Source organism: Notolepis coatsorum (genome assembly GCF_963971535.1).
Source record: "Notolepis coatsorum genome assembly, chromosome: 5".
Taxonomy (NCBI): Eukaryota; Metazoa; Chordata; class Actinopteri; order Aulopiformes; family Paralepididae; genus Notolepis; species Notolepis coatsorum.
In genome coordinates, this window is record NC_140169.1 from 53,393,316 (window position 1) to 53,414,744 (window position 21,429).

Genomic DNA, 21,429 nt, shown 5'->3' on the forward strand with positions numbered 1-21,429 from the left:
GCGGCTCTGCAGCTGCATGCTATTCGCAAATCCAGCATGAGCCAGCTCCCGCTGCAGCTGTCGTTATCAGAACACTACACACATATCATAATGTTTACAGCAAACTGTAGTTGATCACCAGGTATGTTTTATTAACGTAGAATAATTCATATATATATATGCGCGCACTGACAGTCGGCTAATTGACATTTCCTGTGAAAAAAATTAAATCCTCTCGTCCCGTTTGCGTCCCAAAAAAGATTTCTGTTCGTCCCAAATCAATATTTGATCGTCCCCGGGACGACAGGACATCGTTAGTCTCGAGCCCTGAGTCTACACCCTCCCCAGACCGACAGTAGGGCAGCATGTGGTAGTCTACACCCTCCCCAGACAGTAGGGCAGCATGTGGTAGTCTACACCCTCCCCAGACCGACAGTAGGGCAGCATGTGGTAGTCTACACCCTCCCCAGACAGTAGGGCAGCATGTGGTAGTCTACACCCTCCCCAGACAGTAGGGCAGCATGTGGTAGTCTACACCCTCCCCAGACCGACAGTAGGGCAGCATGTGGTAGTCTACACCCTCCCCAGACAGTAGGGCAGCATGTGGTAGTCTACACCCTCCCCAGACCGACAGTAGGGCAGCATGTGGTAGTCTACACCCTCCCCAGACAGTAGGGCAGCATGTGGTAGTCTACACCCTCCCCAGACAGTAGGGCAGCATGTGGTAGTCTACACCCTCCCCAGACCGACAGTAGGGCAGCATGTGGTAGTTCTACACCCTCCCCAGACAGTAGGGCAGCATGTGGTAGTCTACACCCTCCCCAGACCGACAGTGGGGCAACAACCACAAAGGGAATGGGCAGAATGACTAAATTGGGGGATGGGAAAAAAGGTATTTCAGTTTAGGAGATACTTGTGCGCGCACTGTACAGTACTATGAATGTGTCCGCTCTCTGAGCTGTCCGGTAAACTCCCTCCTACTTGCTTGTTGAAGGTGAGAAAGAGAATCTCTTCCTGGCAGCAGTGTCCTCTGGGAAATGCAGTCCTATCCTGGATCACTATCTGGCGCAGTTCAGAACCTGGCCTTCCTGCTTCCTTCCTGTCTTCATATCCCAGGGAGGGAGGGAGGGAGGGAGGGGGGCCGTGTTCCATTTCTGCCTGTACGCCCTCTGCCTCATCCCCTTTATACAGAGAGAGAGAGATGGTTGTTGTGGTCCATTTAACACAACAAAGTTGTTATTCTACAGTATCTGAGGAAGAATTCATCTTCTTCCCTTTTAGACACTGTATTAAGGCACAGTAGACTTAAGTGTTAGCATGGTGTTTTAGTTAGAGTTGTACCGATACCAGTATCGGAAATGCCTCCGATACAGCCTAAAATGCTGGTATCGGCGAGTACACGTAAAAATCTATGCTCCGATCCCATAATATGACGTAATTTATCAACAACACGCGGTATCCTCCTGCTGAGAGTGAGCGTTATAAAACAAACATGTTTTTAATCGACCGTGAAAACAATGCTGATCGACCTCTCCCACACATGCACGCAATTAATGACATGTTGCGGACAGCCATGATACCGGTGACGATGTTTAGCTTTTAGTGCCAAAGGATAAGAGTCTGAGGCGGAGTCTCAAAAGAGAATGTTGAATATTTATTTTGCATTAAAAATCACAACAGAGCCTCTGCTACTAGCTAACTGAACCGGAGCAGACTGGGTAGCAAGTGCAACAACGTATAACGTCCGTGCGGAACCAAAGCCCCCCCTCCCTCTCTCTCTCTCCCCCTCCCCCCCCTACAGAGATATCAAACCAGACAACGTGCTGTTGGACATGAACGGTCACATCCGCCTGGCCGACTTCGGCTCCTGTCTGAAGATGATGCAGGACGGCACGGTGAGGCACGCACACGCACACGCACACACACACACACACGCACACACACCTCTCCCAAAATGTAACCGTGTGCAGGGCGACGCAGCACTGCGAGCGTGTGATTGGCCCACTCACCTTTTGAGATGCGCTGTGTGTGATTGGCCCACTCACCTTGAGACCCATTTCTGCGTTGACCTCCTCGCCCGTAAAAAGGTTGTGTGTAACAACTATTGATGCTCAAATCCAGACACCAGCCGATGGAGAACTGTCCCAGACTAAAACAGCCTCCATTCGTTTAGCACCGGCTGTCTCTCATTGTAATTAGACTCTCCCAGAGTTCTGGATTCTCTATATTAGTCAGAGTTTTGTTTGGTCTTAGTTATCTATATACCCTGATGAAGGCCCTTTGTAGGCCGAAACATGTTGGTTTCTTTTAAATTATATAATGTGAGCCATTAAATAAAGGTCTTTTAAAATGTGTAGAGCTGCCTTGGACTTCAACTTTTTTTTTTTATAAGGATTTGTATAGTCGACTTTGATTGGCCAACATTTGCCGATAGTTGACTGGTGGTGGATGGGTTAACCTTCTGTGTAGTGAAAGGGTTAACCGTTTGGTAGTGCGGCAGTGAAAGGGTTAAACACTTGTTTCCAACGGGGTCCTTGTTGGTGGACAAAACAAAGCAGACGATGCACAAGAACAAACAAAAAACTGTCAAATACAATTTTGACATTTACTGAGCAAAAAGTGCAACGTGTCCTCTCCACCCTCTCCTCCTCCATCCTCCTCTCCTCTCCATCCTCCTCCTCTCCTTCTCCATCCTTCTCCTCCTCTCCATCCTCCTCTCCTCTCCATCCTCCTCCTCTCCTCCTCCATCCTTCTCCTCCTCTCCATCCTCCTCTCCTCTCCATCCTCCTCTCCTCTCCATCCTCCTCTCCTCTCCATCCTCCTCTCCTCTCCATCCTCCTCCTCCTCTCCTCCTCCATCCTTCTCCTCCTCTCCTCCATCCTCCTCCTCTTCCTCTCCACCCTCCTCCTCCTCTCCTCTCCATCCTCCTCCTCTCCTCCATCCTCCTCCTCTTCCTCTCCACCCTCATCCTCCTCTTCCTCTCCACCCTCCTCCCTCCTCCTCCTCCTCTTCCTCTCCATCCTCCTCTCCTACCTCCTCTCCTACCTCCTCTCCTTCCTCCTCTTCCTCTCCTACCTCCTCTCCTCCCTCCTCTCCTCTTCTTCCTCTCCATCCTCCTCTCCTCCTCTTCCTCGCCATCTTCCTCTCCAACCTCCTCTCCTCCCTCCCCCTCCTCCTCCCCCCTCCTCCTCCCCCTCCCCCCTCCCCCTCCTCCCCTCCCCCTCCTCCTCCTCCATCCCCTCCTCCCCCTCCCCCCTCACCCTCCTCCTCCTCCATCCCCTCCCCCTCCTCCTCCATTCCCCCCTCACCCTCCTCCCCCTCCTCCTCCTCCTCTCCCCTCCTCCCCTTCCCACCCTTCTCCCCTCTCCCCTTCCCCCTCCTCCCCCTCCTCCTCCCCCTCCTCCTCCCTGTCCCTCCTCCCCTTCCCCCTCATCCTCCTCCTCCCCCTCCTCTCCCTCCTCATCCCCCTCTCCCCCCTCCTCCTCCCCCTCCCTCCCCCCTCCCCCTCCTCCTCCCCCTCCCCCCCTCTCCTCCCCCTCCCTCCTCCCCCTCCTCCCCTACAGGTGCAGTCGTCGGTCGCCGTGGGCACCCCGGACTACATCTCCCCGGAGATCCTGCAGGCCATGGAGGACGGCATGGGCAAGTACGGCCCGGAGTGCGACTGGTGGTCGCTGGGCGTCTGCATGTACGAGATGCTGTACGGGGAGACGCCCTTCTACGCAGAGTCCCTGGTGGAGACCTACGGCAAGATCATGAACCACGAGGTGAGTCCCTGGTGGAGACCTACGGCAAGATCATGAACCACGAGGTGAGTCCCTGGTGGAGACCTACGGCAAGATCATGAACCACGAGGTGAGTCCCTGGTGGAGACCTACGGCAAGATCATGAACCACGAGGTGAGTCCCTGGTGGAGACCTACGGCAAGATCATGAACCACGAGGTGAGTCCCTGGTGGAGACCTACGGCAAGATCATGAACCACGAGGTGAGTCCCTGGTGGAGACCTACGGCAAGATCATGAACCACGAGGTGAGTCCCTGGTGGAGACCTACGGCAAGATCATGAACCACGAGGTGAGAGCCACGCTGCACACAAGGCTGTTTCCCCCAAGCCTGCTTTTGGGATTCCAACTTCGTCAGGGTTTTGCGAACGGACGTTCAAACCTTTGTTTAAATTTTTATTTTTTTATTAAAAAAACGTATACATAAAAAAATTATAATAATAATAATAAATAAGTATACTCAAACTAAATCCTCGATTTGAATAAAGTGATTAATCTGATTAAATTAGTATTTTTTCTTTTATTAAATCAACTTTCCAGACCCAGACCCAGCCCAGGGAGAAGCCCCAGCCCAACTAAATCAATTAAATCAACTTTCTTTAATGAATATAACTCCTCAGTTTTAATACTATAATATTAGTGTAGCCTAATCTGTATCTGCAACGGTGAAGAAAAACCCCATTGGTTTAAACAGAATGAATAGAATTCTGTTTCCATACAGCATGAAGCACGAGGTAAGGGCTAAGGCTGAGACCACGTATCGATTTATCGCTTATTATTATCGATAACTGCGTGAATTATTATTATTATACTATACTAAAATACTAGTCTTGTGTTGAAACATCCCCATTTCATGTAAATTCAGTTGAATTCCAACTCTGCACTGTGCACTCAATATGCAGTGCACTCCTCCATCACACCCAGAGACCACCGACTGTAACATGAGAAGGATCACTGTGGTCGTTTTGAACGGGGGGGGGGGCACCCAAGTGGCGACCCATGTAACACGCTGCGTCGCGAAGCGGCCGACCCGGGTTCGATTCCCGGACCCGGCGTCCTTTGCCGCTCTGTCTCCCGTTCTTCCTCTGTCTCTCCCTCTACCGGACTGCCCGGTAGTACAAACAAATAATAGAAAAAGATCTACCAAAAACATAATTAAAAAAAGAAAAAAATATATGGGCGGCTGCCGGCTGGGTGGCGCAGCGGACATTGCGCTCGTCACCAACGCAAGAGACACCGGGTTCGACTCCGGCTGTCTGCGTTGCCTCCGGCTTGGGCCAGCCGTCATACTAACTCAATTGGCAGAGTTAGCGGGTGGAAGTCGATGGGTGGTAATCTGGACGTTGTGGACAGCGACTCCTACAGGTCGGTCAGGGCGCCTGCACAGCAGAGACAGAAAAAATTAAAAAAGTGGATAAAAAAAAATATATATATATATAAAAGTATTTTGAATGGGGGAAATCTGTAACACTAAAGATGGCGGCAACGACAAAGAATTGCTGCAAAATAAACATACATTTGTTGTTTAAATAATAATACAATATTTTTATTTTATTTATTATAATATATTTTTTAATACTAATAAAAATATAGATATTTATCGATTCTTCCCAATGGCATACAATTATGGTCCCAGCCTTAGTATAGTAAGAGCCACGCTGGACAGGGGGCCAGGGATCTGACTGTCTCCATACAGGTAGATTGTCCAAAGAAACTAAAGCAGAGCGCGAGCGGACGGATGCGTCTGCGACCCTTTCACTCACCTGGCTTGTTGTTATCACGGAGTATTACATGGCGTTTTAACATTCGCCGAAATGCTTGATTGTGATTGGTCCAATAGCGCTCGGCAGAGCTCCGTTATTACTCGATAACGGACCTCTGCCGAGCAATAATGACCGCTGTTCGCAGCTGCAGCAATCAAGCCCACTGACACACACTGCATCAGTGCAATCAGACACACCTGCCGGCTGCTGGCGATAATAATAATGACAGCGGACGGAGCCACACAACAACTGCGTCTGCATTTGATCTCGTCTTGTCGATGGTGTAAAATGAATTAGGTATATTGTTAGTAAGTTAGCCATGTAATAAGCGGGATAATGTATAGCCTATACTCTGTCATTGTCGCAAAATAATTGACCTTCACTGACGTTTAAAACACCTCGCCGAGGCGCCTCGGTATTCTAAACTCCGTGTCGGTCAATTATTTTGCGACAATGACCTCGTAGCTATACATTATCCCTTACGTATGACGCTTGCACCGTACAACAACAGAAGTCGACCGAGTCAACTCACTGTTTCATGGGTGAGGCACTCGACAATATTTCCAATAGCCTAAATGACTCTAGTGTTGTGCTCATTAGTTCTCTATTGCAGTAGGTTTGGCTTCACGTCGGTTATCTATTCCAGGGGTTCCCAAACTTTTCAGGCCGGGACCCAGAAAATAAGGCGTCAGAGAGCCGCGGCCCAATGCACATCGTCAGGCTTTTTATTTTATTTATTTCTTTTGCCAGGCGACCGATTTTTTAAGCCAAATATCACTTCAATCCTATTAAGTTAGTTCAAGTTAGTTATTCATTTATATGTGCTATTTATGAGAGGGCTAACTTGTTGCAAAATAATAATGATAATAATAATAGCCTCATTAAAATAATATTGTTGCTTCGGTTGTTTTCAGCGTTTTATGTGCATAATCTGTTATTTAGTTTGAAATGTTCGTTGAAATAAGTAGATTTTTCGTTTTTGTTTATTTATTAAGTTAATATAAAACCATATAGTCACATTTTAGAATACAATAGAATAGAATTTTAGAATACAACTAGAAACACTGTCCTGGCCGCGTGAATATTAAAGGCAACCAACTTGTGTTCAGCCTTTCGTTCAGCGTTTCTCTGATTGGCCACACAGTCACGTGACCGCACGGCAGAGAGTTGCGCCGCTTCCCAATGACTTGTTTTGTTTACATCAGGGTGAACGCTGTTGTATTCGCAAATATGAGAGCCAGCTTATGTAATTGGTTTGTCATGACAAAACAATAAAAATCGCTACTTTACATCAGGGTGAACGCTGTTACACTGCCACCACCCACTTCAATGACAGAGCTCTCATATTTGCGAATGCATAAACTATATCTTAAATTATGGCTATGTGTCTAATATGGCTGTCGCAAAGTCATTGATAAGCGACAGCCATATTAGACACATAGCCATAATTTAAGATATAGTTTATGCATTCGCAAAATATGAGAGCTCTGTCATTGAAGGGCTTCTAGTACAACGGAGCACGGCCGCTGCTGCTGGAGCTGGACCGAGTCAAGCCGGCGGCGGCGCACGGAAGCCGGGGACAAACCACTGCATCGCCCCGCTGGCGCTTCAGCAAGCAGCCTCCACTGATGTACAGTGACGAGTGAATCTGGTAGTGCGTTGGTTTATGACGTTAAAAACGCGAAATAACGCATAACGTTACAGCTTACAGTTCCACACTGATGTACAGTGACACCCAGAGTTTCTAGTTACAGTAGTGACGCGTGAATCGAGATAGTCCTAACAGTGTTTATTATTAAGAGTCAGATAGTCCGCACAGTGTTTATTATTAAGAGTCAGATAGTCCTAACAGTGTTTATTATTAAGAGTCCTAACAGTGTTTATTATTAATTAACGTCATAAACGAACTACCAGATTTATTTTGCACCAGGGAACTTGAAGGTTCCTGCCGCACTCGCGGCAAAAGGGGGCGGGCTAGCGGCGTGGGGTCGTGGCCAATCAGAGAAAAGCTGAACACAAGTTGGTTGCCTTTAATATTCACGCGTCCTGGCCTGCTTCTAAGTTCAGTGGCCTGACAAAAGGCCACTGAACCACTTAACTTTTTTTTATTATTATTATGGAAATCATCTCGCGGCCCTCCCGTGGACCTTTGGGTCGCGACCTCGACTTTGGGAACCACTGATCTATTCGACCTTTTCAGCCCTCAGCCAGTTGTTTACAAAAATCACGAGAGGGAAGCCTCTCTTTTAAATGCTGCTGCCTCGTAAGGAAAGTGAGGCCCCTGCTCTCACGCTGGCCCTTTGATGAAGCTGTGGGCACCAGACACAACTCACGCTGGCCCCTTGGTGAAGCTGTGGGCACCACACACAACTCATGCTGGCCCTTTGGTGAAGCTGTGGGCACCAGACACAACTCAACAAGCAGCAGAGAGAGAGAGAGAGAGGGAGAATATTCAACGTAAACGTTTTAATATTTAGTGCCCTATTTAGGATTCATCATCTGTTTAAACGTAATGTAGTTCACCTAATCATAATTCACAAGTGCATAATATTTATAACATCCTCAGAATAAATCATTAATATACTGTGATACTTGGATTCAGAACGCTCCCCTCGCACCATCTCACACACACTTTAAGTTTCAAGTTTCTTTATTAGTTGTCATACAAAAATACACCGTACTTTTATTTAAAATGCTTCTTTCTGTTTTGCTCCAGAGATTGTGCTAGATAAAAATAGATATAGATATAAAATAAGTGTAAAATAGAAGTCAAGTACGTAGACAAAAGTGTTCAATGTACATATATACAATGCTGAGTAGAAAAGTAACTGAGTTACAATACAATATACGGTACAATGCAGAAATGGGATGAGGTGCAATTTAGGTACAATTAATTTAAATTTGAGCTTTGTCTCTCGAATGAAAACGCACACGTAGAGCCACAACACGGGGATGGACACGTCGCCCGTCATAGGGTTTCAAACCTGTGACCTTCCGGATTACGGAACCGTGACATGCTGAAACATAGTCCAGACACTTTATTATGCATCTGTATGCCTATGAGTATTTCAGTTAATAGCTTACTTTGTGTATTCTTTCCACATCTATGCCGATGAGTATTATACTGTACTGTTAAGTGTATGATTGTTGTTTACTTGTGTGCACTCATCAAGACACATTACAACCGATGTTTAATTGAAATGGTAATAAACTATCGAATCTTCAGCCGGCCTCTGTGTAGGACCATATTTCTTGAAGCAATCCAGGTTAAGCAGTTTTCTCCGGGGGCCCCAGTTCCTAAAACACGACTCACCTACTTTCCGGCTATTTTAGTCCAAATCCTCCGTCACATTGTCTTGCCGTTGTGCGTGAGCCAGTATCGTCGTTTCGAAATTCAGATCCTACTTTCAGACTAAACGTTGCATCATCATCATCATTTATTTATTCGTACATGGAATTACCACAGTCCAACAGTACATATTAATATAATTCACCAAATTCCATGGCCGAAAGGACCAGCGATAGCGTAGTAATCTTGTTTCAAGAGGGACGGTTTTTGTCACGGCTGAACTGCAGAAAAGGCACAATGCACATATTTAACATTTTCTCATATTGGGACCAGCGTTTCCGTTAGCCGGTAATTACCGGTATTTGACCGGCAAAATCTGTTGAAGTCCGACATATTTAATCTCTCCGGTCATAATGTCCGGTGAAAATAATTCCCTCTAAACACAATTTGATTATTTGAATTGTATTAAAATAGGCTAAAATTAAATAGCCTATGCGATGAACGAAACAAACAATCATTACATTTGTTTCATCGTTGCTTCACCAAACAGCCGGTCTAATAATGACATCCTGTTGTCAGCGCGAGCTGGCTGCTGATATATTTGCGAGAAGCATCCATCTGCCGGCCGGCAGGGTGCAGTACTCCAATTCAGCCATTGGCAATTCAGCTGTTGGGTGGGGGCGCTGCTGAGCGGTTTCCAGACCGGACCTAAAAACACTGCTGCTTCATGCTTCACGTAAATATATCAGCAGCCAGCTCGCGCTGACAACAGGATGTCATTATTAGACCGGCTGCTTGGTGAAGCAACGATGAAACAAATGATTGTTTCGTTCATCGCATAGGCTATTTAATTTTAGCCTATTTTAATACAATTCAAATAATCAAATTGTGTTTAGAGGGAATTATTTTCACAGGACATTATGACCAGCACCACCTCGTTGGGAGGTGGAGATATACATCACGCAAACCCATGATAATGTTGCCGTCTCTCTCTGCCAAATTTCTCAGTTCTTCGCTTGATATAATTAATACAAATGTCCAATATAACGGAATTCGTTAGCTCATAAAAATGTGATTATAACAGACTGCTGTTTATTAAGGTCGGGCAGACTGCCCACCGACACCTCAAGTCGGCAGCAGCACGAAGTCTCGAGGGACTTATTTTATTTGGAATATATTAATGACTGTATATACGCAAAAGTAGCCTAGTTTTAAGTTAAAATATTATAAATGCCTTGATGATGTCATTCTTTATATAGGCATATCAATTGTTTTTAAGCTCAATAAACTCTGACCGGAATTTATCCCATTTGTCCGGTAGATTGAAATCTACCGGACACTCAGACCTGCAAAAAAAAATTCTAACGGAAACCCTGATTGGGACGACCGCTCATTCTGTAACAAAGGAAGGACATTTTCACAATAGGTCCCCTTTAACACTTTCCGTGCCACGGGTCCGGTGCCCCGGAACCCCGTTGAATGCCAGCGCCCACTTCAATGATAGAGCTCTCATATTTGCGAACGCATTAACTATATCTTATAATATGGCCGTCGCTTATCAATGACTTGTTTGCAACTAGGGCTGTCCCCTACTAAGGATTTGGATGGTCGACTATGATTGGCCAAAAGTTGCCGTTAGTCGACTATTGGTTGACAAAAAAAATAAAAAAAAGTATATTTTTAATTCTTTTTCTTTTTTATTCTTTTTTATTTTATTTTATTTTATCATTCCATTTGGGCTGTGGGGGTGCTTAATGTCTGAAGGAGTCGACTGAAGGCTTCTTGTCCTCTGCAAAAGCATGCAATTGGTCCACTGATGGATACATCTTGATACTTGTCTAGTCTAGTGTGTTCATTAGACGGGTGAAATCCTCTTTCAGTGCCTCTGTGCCTGTTTTCATAGGCAGTTAGCCTCTGGTATGCGTGCCATTAGCGTTAGCCACGCTTCTAGGCCTCTTTTCTTTTGGAAAGAATGATAAAAAAATTATAAATATTATTTAAAAAAAAAAAATATTATATTCTACTAAGAAGTTGGCCAGTCGACTACGGCTCCTTTCGACCGATTAGTCGACTAATATGGGTCAGCCCTACAGTCAACATTGTCGAAACGGATTGTTTTTTAATCTGTTCATTTCCGTTTTATACCATTTTGAAAAACTCTGTTAAAAAAGCTCTGATTATCCTAAGACTGGTAAAATAGATTCCTTACCTCAGATCAGATGTTCTCCAAAAAGATTATTCCAATTCCTGATCGCCATTCCAAATATCGATCGCGTTTATTGATCCAACGCTGGGTGGTCGAAACACCGATAGAACACCAGCCCTGATTTCAAACTCTAACCATAACCAACTTCGAAAGAGTCGCCTAAGCTTAACTAATTATAAACTAGGCGTTAGGTAGTTTGTTGCTGGTCGAGGCGGAAATGGGCGCGTCACGCGATTGGGCGCACATGTCACATGACCAGAAACGTCAGTGGCCAATCAGATCGCACCAGAAACGGCAGTGGCCAATCAGAGATTAGCAAAACGCGAACGCGGAAGCATGAACCGGTTGGTATTCGAATAGACCCGCTCTAACACACCTGTCTCCCCCCCCCCCGTTTACACCTGTTTTTACACACCTGTTTTTACACCTCTGTTTTTACACCTGTTTTTATACACCTGTTTTTATACCTCTGTTTTTACACACCTGTTTTTATACACCTGTTTTTACACCTGTTTTTATACCTGTTTTTATACACCTGTTTTTATACACCTGTTTTTACACCTGTTTTTACACCTGTTTTTATACACCTGTTTTTACACCTGTTTTTACACACCTGTTTTTATCTCATCACGCTCTTATTGATATTGATACAGATATGATTTAATTGAATTTTATCGTGTGCTTTTTTTCATGATGCAGGCATAACGTGAAACAACTGAATGAGAACTGTCTGTATACTGTGTGAGCTGTGAGATACCCTGAATTTCCCCAAGGGGATTAATAATCTATCTTATCACTATCTCTATCTATCTAACACACCTGCCCCGCCCCCCCCCCCCCCCCCCCCCAGGAGCGGTTCCAGTTCCCCTCCCACATCACAGATGTGTCCGAGGACGCCAAGGACCTGATCCAGCGGCTCATCTGCGCCCGCGAGCGGCGCCTGGGTCAGAACGGCATCGACGACTTCAAGAACCACCCGTTCTTCGCCGGCATCGACTGGGACCACATCCGCTCCACCGAGGCGCCCTACATCCCCGACGTCAGCTCGCCCTCCGACACCTCCAACTTCGACGTGGACGACGACGTGCTCAAGAACCCGGTGGGTCTGGGGGAGCCGGGGGTTACGCTGCTGGAGCCAACATGGCCGTCTGGCATATGCTAGAGCCAAAATGGAGTTACTAATGGAGTATATTACTGATTCTACCAATCGGAGTACCAATCCATTTACTGTCTGAGTACCAATCCATTTACTGTCAGAGTACCAATCCATTAAGTACCAATCCATTTACGTTACTTTACAGTAATGACACAAGACGATTAGTTTGGGGTCATTATGGCGGGAAGTGTCCAGTCCCCCTTTTTTTTAGATGCAAAGCACCTTTTATGTCAACGTCACTTAATTCACTCACTCATAGTCAGACACTCTGCCCCTAGTGGAGGCTCCAGGTATATGACACTCTGCCCCTAGTGGAGGCTCCAGGTATATGACACTCTGCCCCTAGTGGAGGCTCCAGGTATATGACACTCTGCCCCTAGTGGAGGCTCCAGGTATATGACACTCTGCCCCTAGTGGAGGCTCCAGGTATATGACACTCTGCTCTTGTTATCGGAGGTTAGTTTTGGGGACATGTTCCAGGTTTAGCCTGATCAGCCCAGATCTGATACCAGTAACACTGTCACTGATACCTAGCATCACCACACGACTTCACTTCACATTCCTGATCATCCCAAGGGAATCAATAAAGGAATATCTGATCTTATCTGCCTCTCTGGTTCTCTCTCTCTCTCTCTCTCTATCCCACTCTCCCTCTGCCTCCATCTCTCTCCATCTCTCACTCTCTCTCCATCTCTCTCTCTCTCCATCTCTCTCCTCTCTCTCCCCTCCCCCCCCTCTTTCCCCCCCCCTCCCCCCTCTCCCTCCCCCCCCCCCCCCCCCCCCCCATCTCCCCCCCCCCCCCCCCTCTCTCTCAGGACATAGCTCCTCCCATGTCTCACACTGGCTTCACCGGTCAGCACCTCCCCTTTGTGGGCTTCACCTACACCACCGACAGCTGCTTCTCGGACCGCGGCTCCGTCAGGTGGGCCGCCCTGTCCGACGCCGGCTCTGAGGGGGAGGGGGGCGAGCGGGTCGGAGGGGGGGGGAGGGGGAGGAGGAGGAGGAGGAGGGGGAGGAGAGGAGGTGGAGGCCTTTGAGAGGAGGATCCGCCGATTGGAGCAGGAGAAGCAGGAGCTGAATCGCAAGCTGCAAGGTGAACACACGGCATTTTGCACACAATATATACTAGGGCTGACCCCTATTAATCGATTAGTCGACTAATCGGTCGAAAGGAGCCGTAGTCGACTGGCCAACCTCTTAGTCCAATATAATAAAAAAAAAAAAAAAAAAAAAAAAATATAATTTTTTATCACTCTTTCCAAAAGAAAAGAGCCTAGGCTAACGCTAATGGTGCGCATACCAGAGGCTAACTGCCTAAGAAAACAGGCACAGAGGCACTGGAAAGAGGATTTCACCCGTCTAATGAACACACTAGACTAGACAAATATCAAGATGTATCCATCAGTGGACCAATTGCATGCTTTTGCAGAGGACAAGAAGCCTTCAGTCGACTCCTTCAGACATTAAGCTTCACCCCCCACAGCCCAAATGGAATGATAAAAAAAAAATAAAAAAAATATTATACTTTTTTCGACTAACGGCAAATTTTAGCCAATCCTAGTCGACCATCCAAATCCTTAGTCGGGGACAGCCCTAATATATACACATTGACACACTATAAATTCATTTTTTTCACAAACGAATAATCGATTGTGAAAAAATGAAATCGATCTTAATAATAACTGAATGACTATTAGAATTTTCTAATATTCTATCCCATCCCTGCTTGTATGTGTGCCTTTTGCGGTGGGAATGGCAGACGTTCAAAGTCATAACATGTGCAACGTGTAATCTAACAGTAGTACGGAATGAATCACGTTCAAAAGAGAACATCGTCCTGTGTTTGAACAACATGCCACTCAGAAGTCAACTACACATCATCCTGTGTTTGAACAGCTGACCCCTGACACCAACTTAACCACACAGATACTCTACAGCTGACCCCTGACACCAACTTAACACACAGATACTCTACAGCTGACCCCTGACACTAACTTAACCACACAGATACTCTACAGCTGACCCCTGACACTAACTTAACCACACAGATACTCTACAGCTGACCCCTGACACTAACTTAACCACACAGATACTCTACAGCTGACCCCTGACACTAACTTAACCACACAGATACTCTACAGCTGACCCCTGACACTAACTTAACCACAGATACTCTACAGCTGACCCCTGACACCAACTTAACCACACAGATACTCTACAGCTGACCCCTGGCACTAACTTAACCACACAGATACTCTACAGCTGACCCCTGACACTAACTTAACCACACAGATACTCTACAGCTGACCCCTGACACTAACTTAACCACAGATACTCTACAGCTGACCCCTGACACCAACTTAACCACACAGATACTCTACAGCTGACCCCTGGCACTAACTTAACCACACAGATACTCTACAGCTGACCCCTGGCACTAACTTAACCACACAGATACTCTACAGCTGACCCCTGACACTAACTTAACCACACAGATACTCTACAGCTGACCCCTGACACTAACTTAACCACAGATACTCTACAGCTGACCCCTGACACTAACTTAACCACACAGATACTCTACAGCTGACCCCTGACACTAACTTAACCACACAGATACTCTACAGCTGACCCCTGACACTAACTTAACCACAGATACTCTACAGCTGACCCCTGACACCAACTTAACCACACAGATACTCTACAGCTGACCCCTGACACTAACTTAACCACAGATACTCTACAGCTGACCCCTGACACTAACTTAACCACACAGATACTCTACAGCTGACCCCTGACACCAACTTAACCACACAGATACTCTACAGCTGACCCCTGACACTAACTTAACCACACAGATACTCTACAGCTGACCCCTGACACTAACTTAACCACACAGATACTCTACAGCTGACCCCTGACACTAACTTAACCACACAGATACTCTACAGCTGACCCCTGACACTAACTTAACCACACAGATACTCTACAGCTGACCCCTGACACTAACTTAACCACACAGATACTCTACAGCTGACCCCTGACACTAACTTAACCACAGATACTCTACAGCTGACCCCTGACACTAACTTAACCACAGATACTCTACAGCTGACCCCTGACACTAACTTAACCACACAGATACTCTACAGCTGACCCCTGACACTAACTTAACCACACAGATACTCTACAGCTGACCCCTGACACCAACTTAACCACACAGATACTCTACAGCTGACCCCTGACACTAACTTAACCACACAGATACTCTACAGCTGACCCCTGACACTAACTTAACCACAGATACTCTACAGCTGACCCCTGACACTAACTTAACCACACAGATACTCTACAGCTGACCCCTGACACTAACTTAACCACAGATACTCTACAGCTGACCCCTGACACTAACTTAACCACACAGATACTCTACAGCTGACCCCTGACACCAACTTAACCACACAGATACTCTACAGCTGACCCCTGACACTAACTTAACCACACAGATACTCTACAGCTGACCCCTGACACCAACTTAACCACACAGATACTCTACAGCTGACCCCTGATACTAACTTAACCACACAGATACTCTACAGCTGACCCCTGACACTAACTTAACCACACAGATACTCTACAGCTGACCCCTGACACTAACTTAACCACACAGATACTCTACAGCTGACCCCTGACACTAACTTAACCACACAGATACTCTACAGCTGACCCCTGACACTAACTTAACCACACAGATACTCTACAGCTGACCCCTGACACTAACTTAACCACACAGATACTCTACAGCTGACCCCTGACACTAACTTAACCACACAGATACTCTACAGCTGACCCCTGACACCAACTTAACCACGCAGATACTCTACAGCTGACCCCTGACACTAACTTAACCACACAGATACTCTACAGCTGACCCCTGACACTAACTTAACCACACAGATACTCTACAGCTGACCCCTGACACTAACTTAACCACACAGATACTCTACAGCTGACCCCTGACACTAACTTAACCACAGATACTCTACAGCTGACCCCTGACACTAACTTAACCACACAGATACTCTACAGCTGACCCCTGACACTAACTTAACCACACAGATACTCTACAGCTGACCCCTGACACTAACTTAACCACACAGATACTCTACAGCTGACCCCTGACACTAACTTAACCACACAGATACTCTACAGCTGACCCCTGACACTAACTTAACCACACAGATACTCTACAGCTGACCCCTGACACTAACTTAACCACAGATACTCTACAGCTGACCCCTGGCACTAACTTAACCACACAGATACTCTACAGCTGACCCCTGACACTAACTTAACCACACAGATACTCTACAGCTGACCCCTGACACTAACTTAACCACACAGATACTCTACAGCTGACCCCTGACACTAACTTAACCACACAGATACTCTACAGCTGACCCCTGACACTAACTTAACCACAGATACTCTACAGCTGACCCCTGACACTAACTTAACCACACAGATACGTCGCCTGGCCTCATGCTCCCTTCTGTAATTCCCTGGCATTTGGTAATGCAGATGAGCTTATAGGAAGAAGCTTTTCTGACCTTTGACCCGTGTGTGTGTGTGCGTTTGTGTGACCCTCTAGAGTCCACCCAGGCGCTCCATGCTCCGGGTCGGGGGGCCGGCGGCACACTGGGCCGAGACAAGGAGATGAAGAAGCTCAACGAGGAGATCGAGAGGCTCAAGAAGAAGCTAGCAGGTTAGTAGAGAGACTCAGTGTGACGCTAGCAGGTTAGTAGAGACTCTCAGTGTGATGCTAGCAGGTTAGTAGAGACTCAGTGTGAAGCTAGCAGGTTAGTAGAGACTCTCAGTGTGAAGCTAGCAGGTCAGTAGAGACTCAGTGTGATGCTAGCAGGTTAGTAGAGACTCAGTGTGATGCTAGCAGGTTAGTAGAGACTCAGTGTGAAGCTAGCAGGTTAGTAGAGACTCAGTGTGATGCTAGCAGGTTAGTAGAGACTCAGTGTGAAGCTAGCAGGTTAGTAGAGACTCAGTGTGACGCTAGCAGGTCAGTAGAGACTCAGTGTGAAGCTAGCAGGTTAGTAGAGACTCAGTATGAAGCTAGCAGGTCAGTAGAGACTCAGTGTGACGCTAGCAGGTTAGTAGAGACTCAGTGTGAAGCTAGCAGGTTAGTAGAGACTCAGTGTGAAGCTAGCAGGTTAGTAGAGACTCAGTGTGAAGCTAGCAGGTTAGTAGAGACTCAGTGTGAAGCTAGCAGGTTAGTAGAGACTCAGTGTGAAGCTAGCATGTTAGTAGAGACTCTCAGTGTGATGCTAGCAGGTTAGTAGAGACTCAGTGTGATGCTAGCAGGTTAGTAGAGACTCAGTGTGAAGCTAGCAGGTCAGTAGAGACTCAGTATGAAGCTAGCAGGTTAGTAGAGACTCAGTGTGATGCTAGCAGGTCAGTAGAGACTCAGTGTGACGCTAGCAGGTTAGTAGAGACTCAGTGTGAAGCTAGCAGGTTAGTAGAGACTCAGTGTGAAGCTAGCAGGTTAGTAGAGACTCAGTGTGAAGCTAGCAGGTTAGTAGAGACTCAGTGTGAAGCTAGCAGGTTAGTAGAGACTCAGTGTGAAGCTAGCAGGTTAGTAGAGACTCAGTGTGATGCTAGCAGGTTAGTAGAGACTCAGTGTGAAGCTAGCAGGTTAGTAGAGACTCAGTGTGAAGCTAGCAGGTCAGTAGAGACTCAGTATGAAGCTAGCAGGTTAGTAGAGACTCAGTGTGACGCTAGCAGGTTAGTAGAGACTCAGTATGAAGCTAGCAGGTTAGTAGAGACTCAGTGTGATGCTAGCAGGTTAGTAGAGACTCAGTGTGATGCTAGCAGGTTAGTAGAGACTCAGTGTGAAGCTAGCAGGTTAGTAGAGACTCTCAGTGTGAAGCTAGCAGGTCAGTAGAGACTCAGTGTGATGCTAGCAGGTTAGTAGAGACTCAGTGTGAAGCTAGCAGGTTAGTAGAGACTCAGTGTGAAGCTAGCAGGTCAGTAGAGACTCAGTGTGAAGCTAGCAGGTTAGTAGAGACTCAGTATGATGCTAGCAGGTTAGTAGAGACTCAGTGTGATGCTAGCAGGTTAGTAGAGACTCAGTGTGAAGCTAGCAGGTTAGTAGAGACTCAGTATGAAGCTAGCAGGTCAGTAGAGACTCAGTATGAAGCTAGCAGGTCAGTAGAGACTCAGTGTGAAGCTAGCAGGTTAGTAGAGACTCAGTATGAAGCTAGCAGGTCAGTAGAGACTCAGTGTGAAGCTAGCAGGTCAGTAGAGACTCAGTGTGAAGCTAGCAGGTTAGTAGAGACTCAGTGTGACGCTAGCAGGTTAGTAGAGACTCAGTGTGATGCTAGCAGGTTAGTAGAGACTCAGTGTGAAGCTAGCAGGTTAGTAGAGACTCAGTGTGACGCTAGCAGGTTAGTAGAGACTCAGTATGAAGCTAGCAGGTTAGTAGAGACTCAGTGTGAAGCTAGCAGGTTAGTAGAGACTCAGTGTGAAGCTAGCAGGTTAGTAGAGACTCAGTGTGAAGCTAGCAGGTTAGTAGAGACTCAGTGTGAAGCTAGCAGGTTAGTAGAGACTCAGTGTGACGCTAGCAGGTTAGTAGAGACTCTCAGTGTGATGCTAGCAGTTTAGTAGAGACTCAGTGTGATGCTAGCAGGTTAGTAGAGACTCAGTGTGATGCTAGCAGGTTAGTAGAGACTCAGTGTGATGCTAGCAGGTTAGTAGAGACTCAGTGTGATGCTAGCAGTTTAGTAGAGACTCAGTGTGATGCTAGCAGGTTAGTAGAGACTCAGTGTGATGCTAGCAGGTTAGTAGAGACTCAGTGTGAAGCTAGCAGGTTAGTAGAGACTCAGTGTGATGCTAGCAGGTTAGTAGAGACTCTCAGTGTGAAGCTAGCAGGTTAGTAGAGACTCAGTGTGATGCTAGCAGGTTAGTAGAGACTCAGTGTGATGCTAGCAGGTTAGTAGAGACTCAGTGTGAAGCTAGCAGGTTAGTAGAGACTCAGTATGAAGCTAGCAGGTTAGTAGAGAGACTCAGTGTGACGCTAGCAGGTCAGTAGAGACTCAGTGTGAAGCTAGCAGGTTAGTAGAGACTCAGTGTGACGCTAGCAGGTTAGTAGAGACTCAGTGTGACGCTAGCAGGTTAGTAGAGACTCAGTGTGACGCTAGCAGGTTAGTAGAGACTCAGTGTGAAGCTAGCAGGTTAGTAGAGACTCAGTGTGACGCTAGCAGGTTAGTAGAGACTCAGTGTGATGCTAGCAGGTTAGTAGAGAGACTCAGTGTGATGCTAGCAGGTTAGTAGAGACTCAGTATGAAGCTAGCAGGTTAGTAGAGACTCAGTGTGAAGCTAGCAGGTTAGTAGACACTCAGTGTGATGCTAGCAGGTTAGTAGAGACTCAGTATGAAGCTAGCAGGTTAGTAGAGAGACTCAGTGTGATGCTAGCAGGTTAGTAGAGACTCAGTGTGAAGCTAGCAGGTTAGTAGAGACTCAGTGTGAAGCTATCAGGTCAGTAGAGACTCAGTGTGACGCTAGCAGGTTAGTAGAGACTCAGTATGAAGCTAGCAGGTTAGTAGAGACTCAGTGTGATGCTAGCAGGTTAGTAGAGACTCAGTGTGATGCTAGCAGGTTAGTAGAGACTCAGTGTGATGCTAGCAGGTTAGTAGAGAGACTCTAGTGTGATGCTAGCAGGTTAGTAGAGACTCAGTGTGATGCTAGCAGGTTAGTAGAGACTCAGTGTGATGCTAGCAGGTTAGTAGAGACTCAGTGTGACGTTAGCAGGTTAGTAGAGACTCAGTATGAAGCTAGCAGGTTAGTAGAGACTCAGTGTGAAGCTAGCAGGTTAGTAGAGACTCAGTGTGATGCTAGCAGGTTAGTAGAGAGACTCAGTGTGATGCTAGCAGGTTAGTAGAGACTCAGTGTGACGCTAGCAGGTTAGTAGAGACTCAGTGTGATGCTAGCAGGTTAGTAGAGACTCAGTGTGACGCTAGCAGGTTAGTAGAGACTCAGTGTGATGCTAGCAGGTTAGTAGAGACTCAGTGTGATGCTAGCAGGTTAGTAGAGAGACTCAGTGTGATGCTAGCAGGTTAGTAGAGACTCAGTGTGACGCTAGCAGGTTAGTAGAGACTCAGTATGAAGCTAGCAGGTTAGTAGAGACTCAGTGTGAAGCTAGCAGGTTAGTAGAGACTCAGTGTGACGCTAGCAGGTTAGTAGAGACTCAGTGTGAAGCTAGCAGGTTAGTAGAGACTCAGTGTGACGCTAGCAGGTTAGTAGAGACTCAGTGTGAAGCTAGCAGGTTAGTAGAGACTCAGTATGAAGCTAGCAGGTCAGTAGAGACTCAGTATGAAGCTAGCAGGTTAGTAGAGACTCAGTGTGATGCTAGCAGGTTAGTAGAGACTCAGTGTGATGCTAGCAGGTTAGTAGAGACTCAGTGTGAAGCTAGCAGGTTAGTAGAGACTCAGTGTGAAGCTAGCAGGTTAGTAGAGACTCAGTGTGATGCTAGCAGGTTAGTAGAGACTCAGTGTGATGCTAGCAGGTTAGTAGAGAGACTCAGTGTGAAGCTAGCAGGTTAGTAGAGACTCAGTGTGATGCTAGCAGGTTAGTAGAGACTCAGTGTGAAGCTAGCAGGTTAGTAGAGACTCAGTGTGATGCTAGCAGGTTAGTAGAGACTCAGTGTGATGCTAGCAGGTTAGTAGAGACTCAGTGTGAAGCTAGCAGGTTAGTAGAGACTCAGTGTGATGCTAGCAGGTTAGTAGAGACTCTCAGTGTGAAGCTAGCAGGTTAGTAGAGACTCAGTGTGATGCTAGCAGGTTAGTAGAGACTCAGTGTGATGCTAGCAGGTTAGTAGAGACTCAGTGTGAAGCTAGCAGGTTAGTAGAGACTCAGTATGAAGCTAGCAGGTTAGTAGAGAGACTCAGTGTGACGCTAGCAGGTCAGTAGAGACTCAGTGTGAAGCTAGCAGGTTAGTAGAGACTCAGTGTGACGCTAGCAGGTTAGTAGAGACTCAGTGTGACGCTAGCAGGTTAGTAGAGACTCAGTGTGACGCTAGCAGGTTAGTAGAGACTCAGTGTGAAGCTAGCAGGTTAGTAGAGACTCAGTGTGACGCTAGCAGGTTAGTAGAGACTCAGTGTGATGCTAGCAGGTTAGTAGAGAGACTCAGTGTGATGCTAGCAGGTTAGTAGAGACTCAGTATGAAGCTAGCAGGTTAGTAGAGACTCAG

At 46.6% G+C, this 21,429-nt stretch overlaps 1 protein-coding gene across 1 annotated transcript in view; it reads left to right on the top strand.

Moving 5' to 3' along the window:
- cdc42bpb (CDC42 binding protein kinase beta (DMPK-like)) overlaps nt 1-21,429 on the top strand; it is a 294,374-nt gene that overhangs the window by 158,713 nt on the left and 114,232 nt on the right. Inside the window, 6 exon segments of the mRNA XM_084314992.1 lie at nt 1,781-1,874; nt 3,543-3,743; nt 11,868-12,116; nt 12,989-13,131; nt 13,133-13,266; nt 16,825-16,938. Of these exon segments, the coding sequence (XP_084171118.1) occupies nt 1,781-1,874; nt 3,543-3,743; nt 11,868-12,116; nt 12,989-13,131; nt 13,133-13,266; nt 16,825-16,938 (935 nt within the window).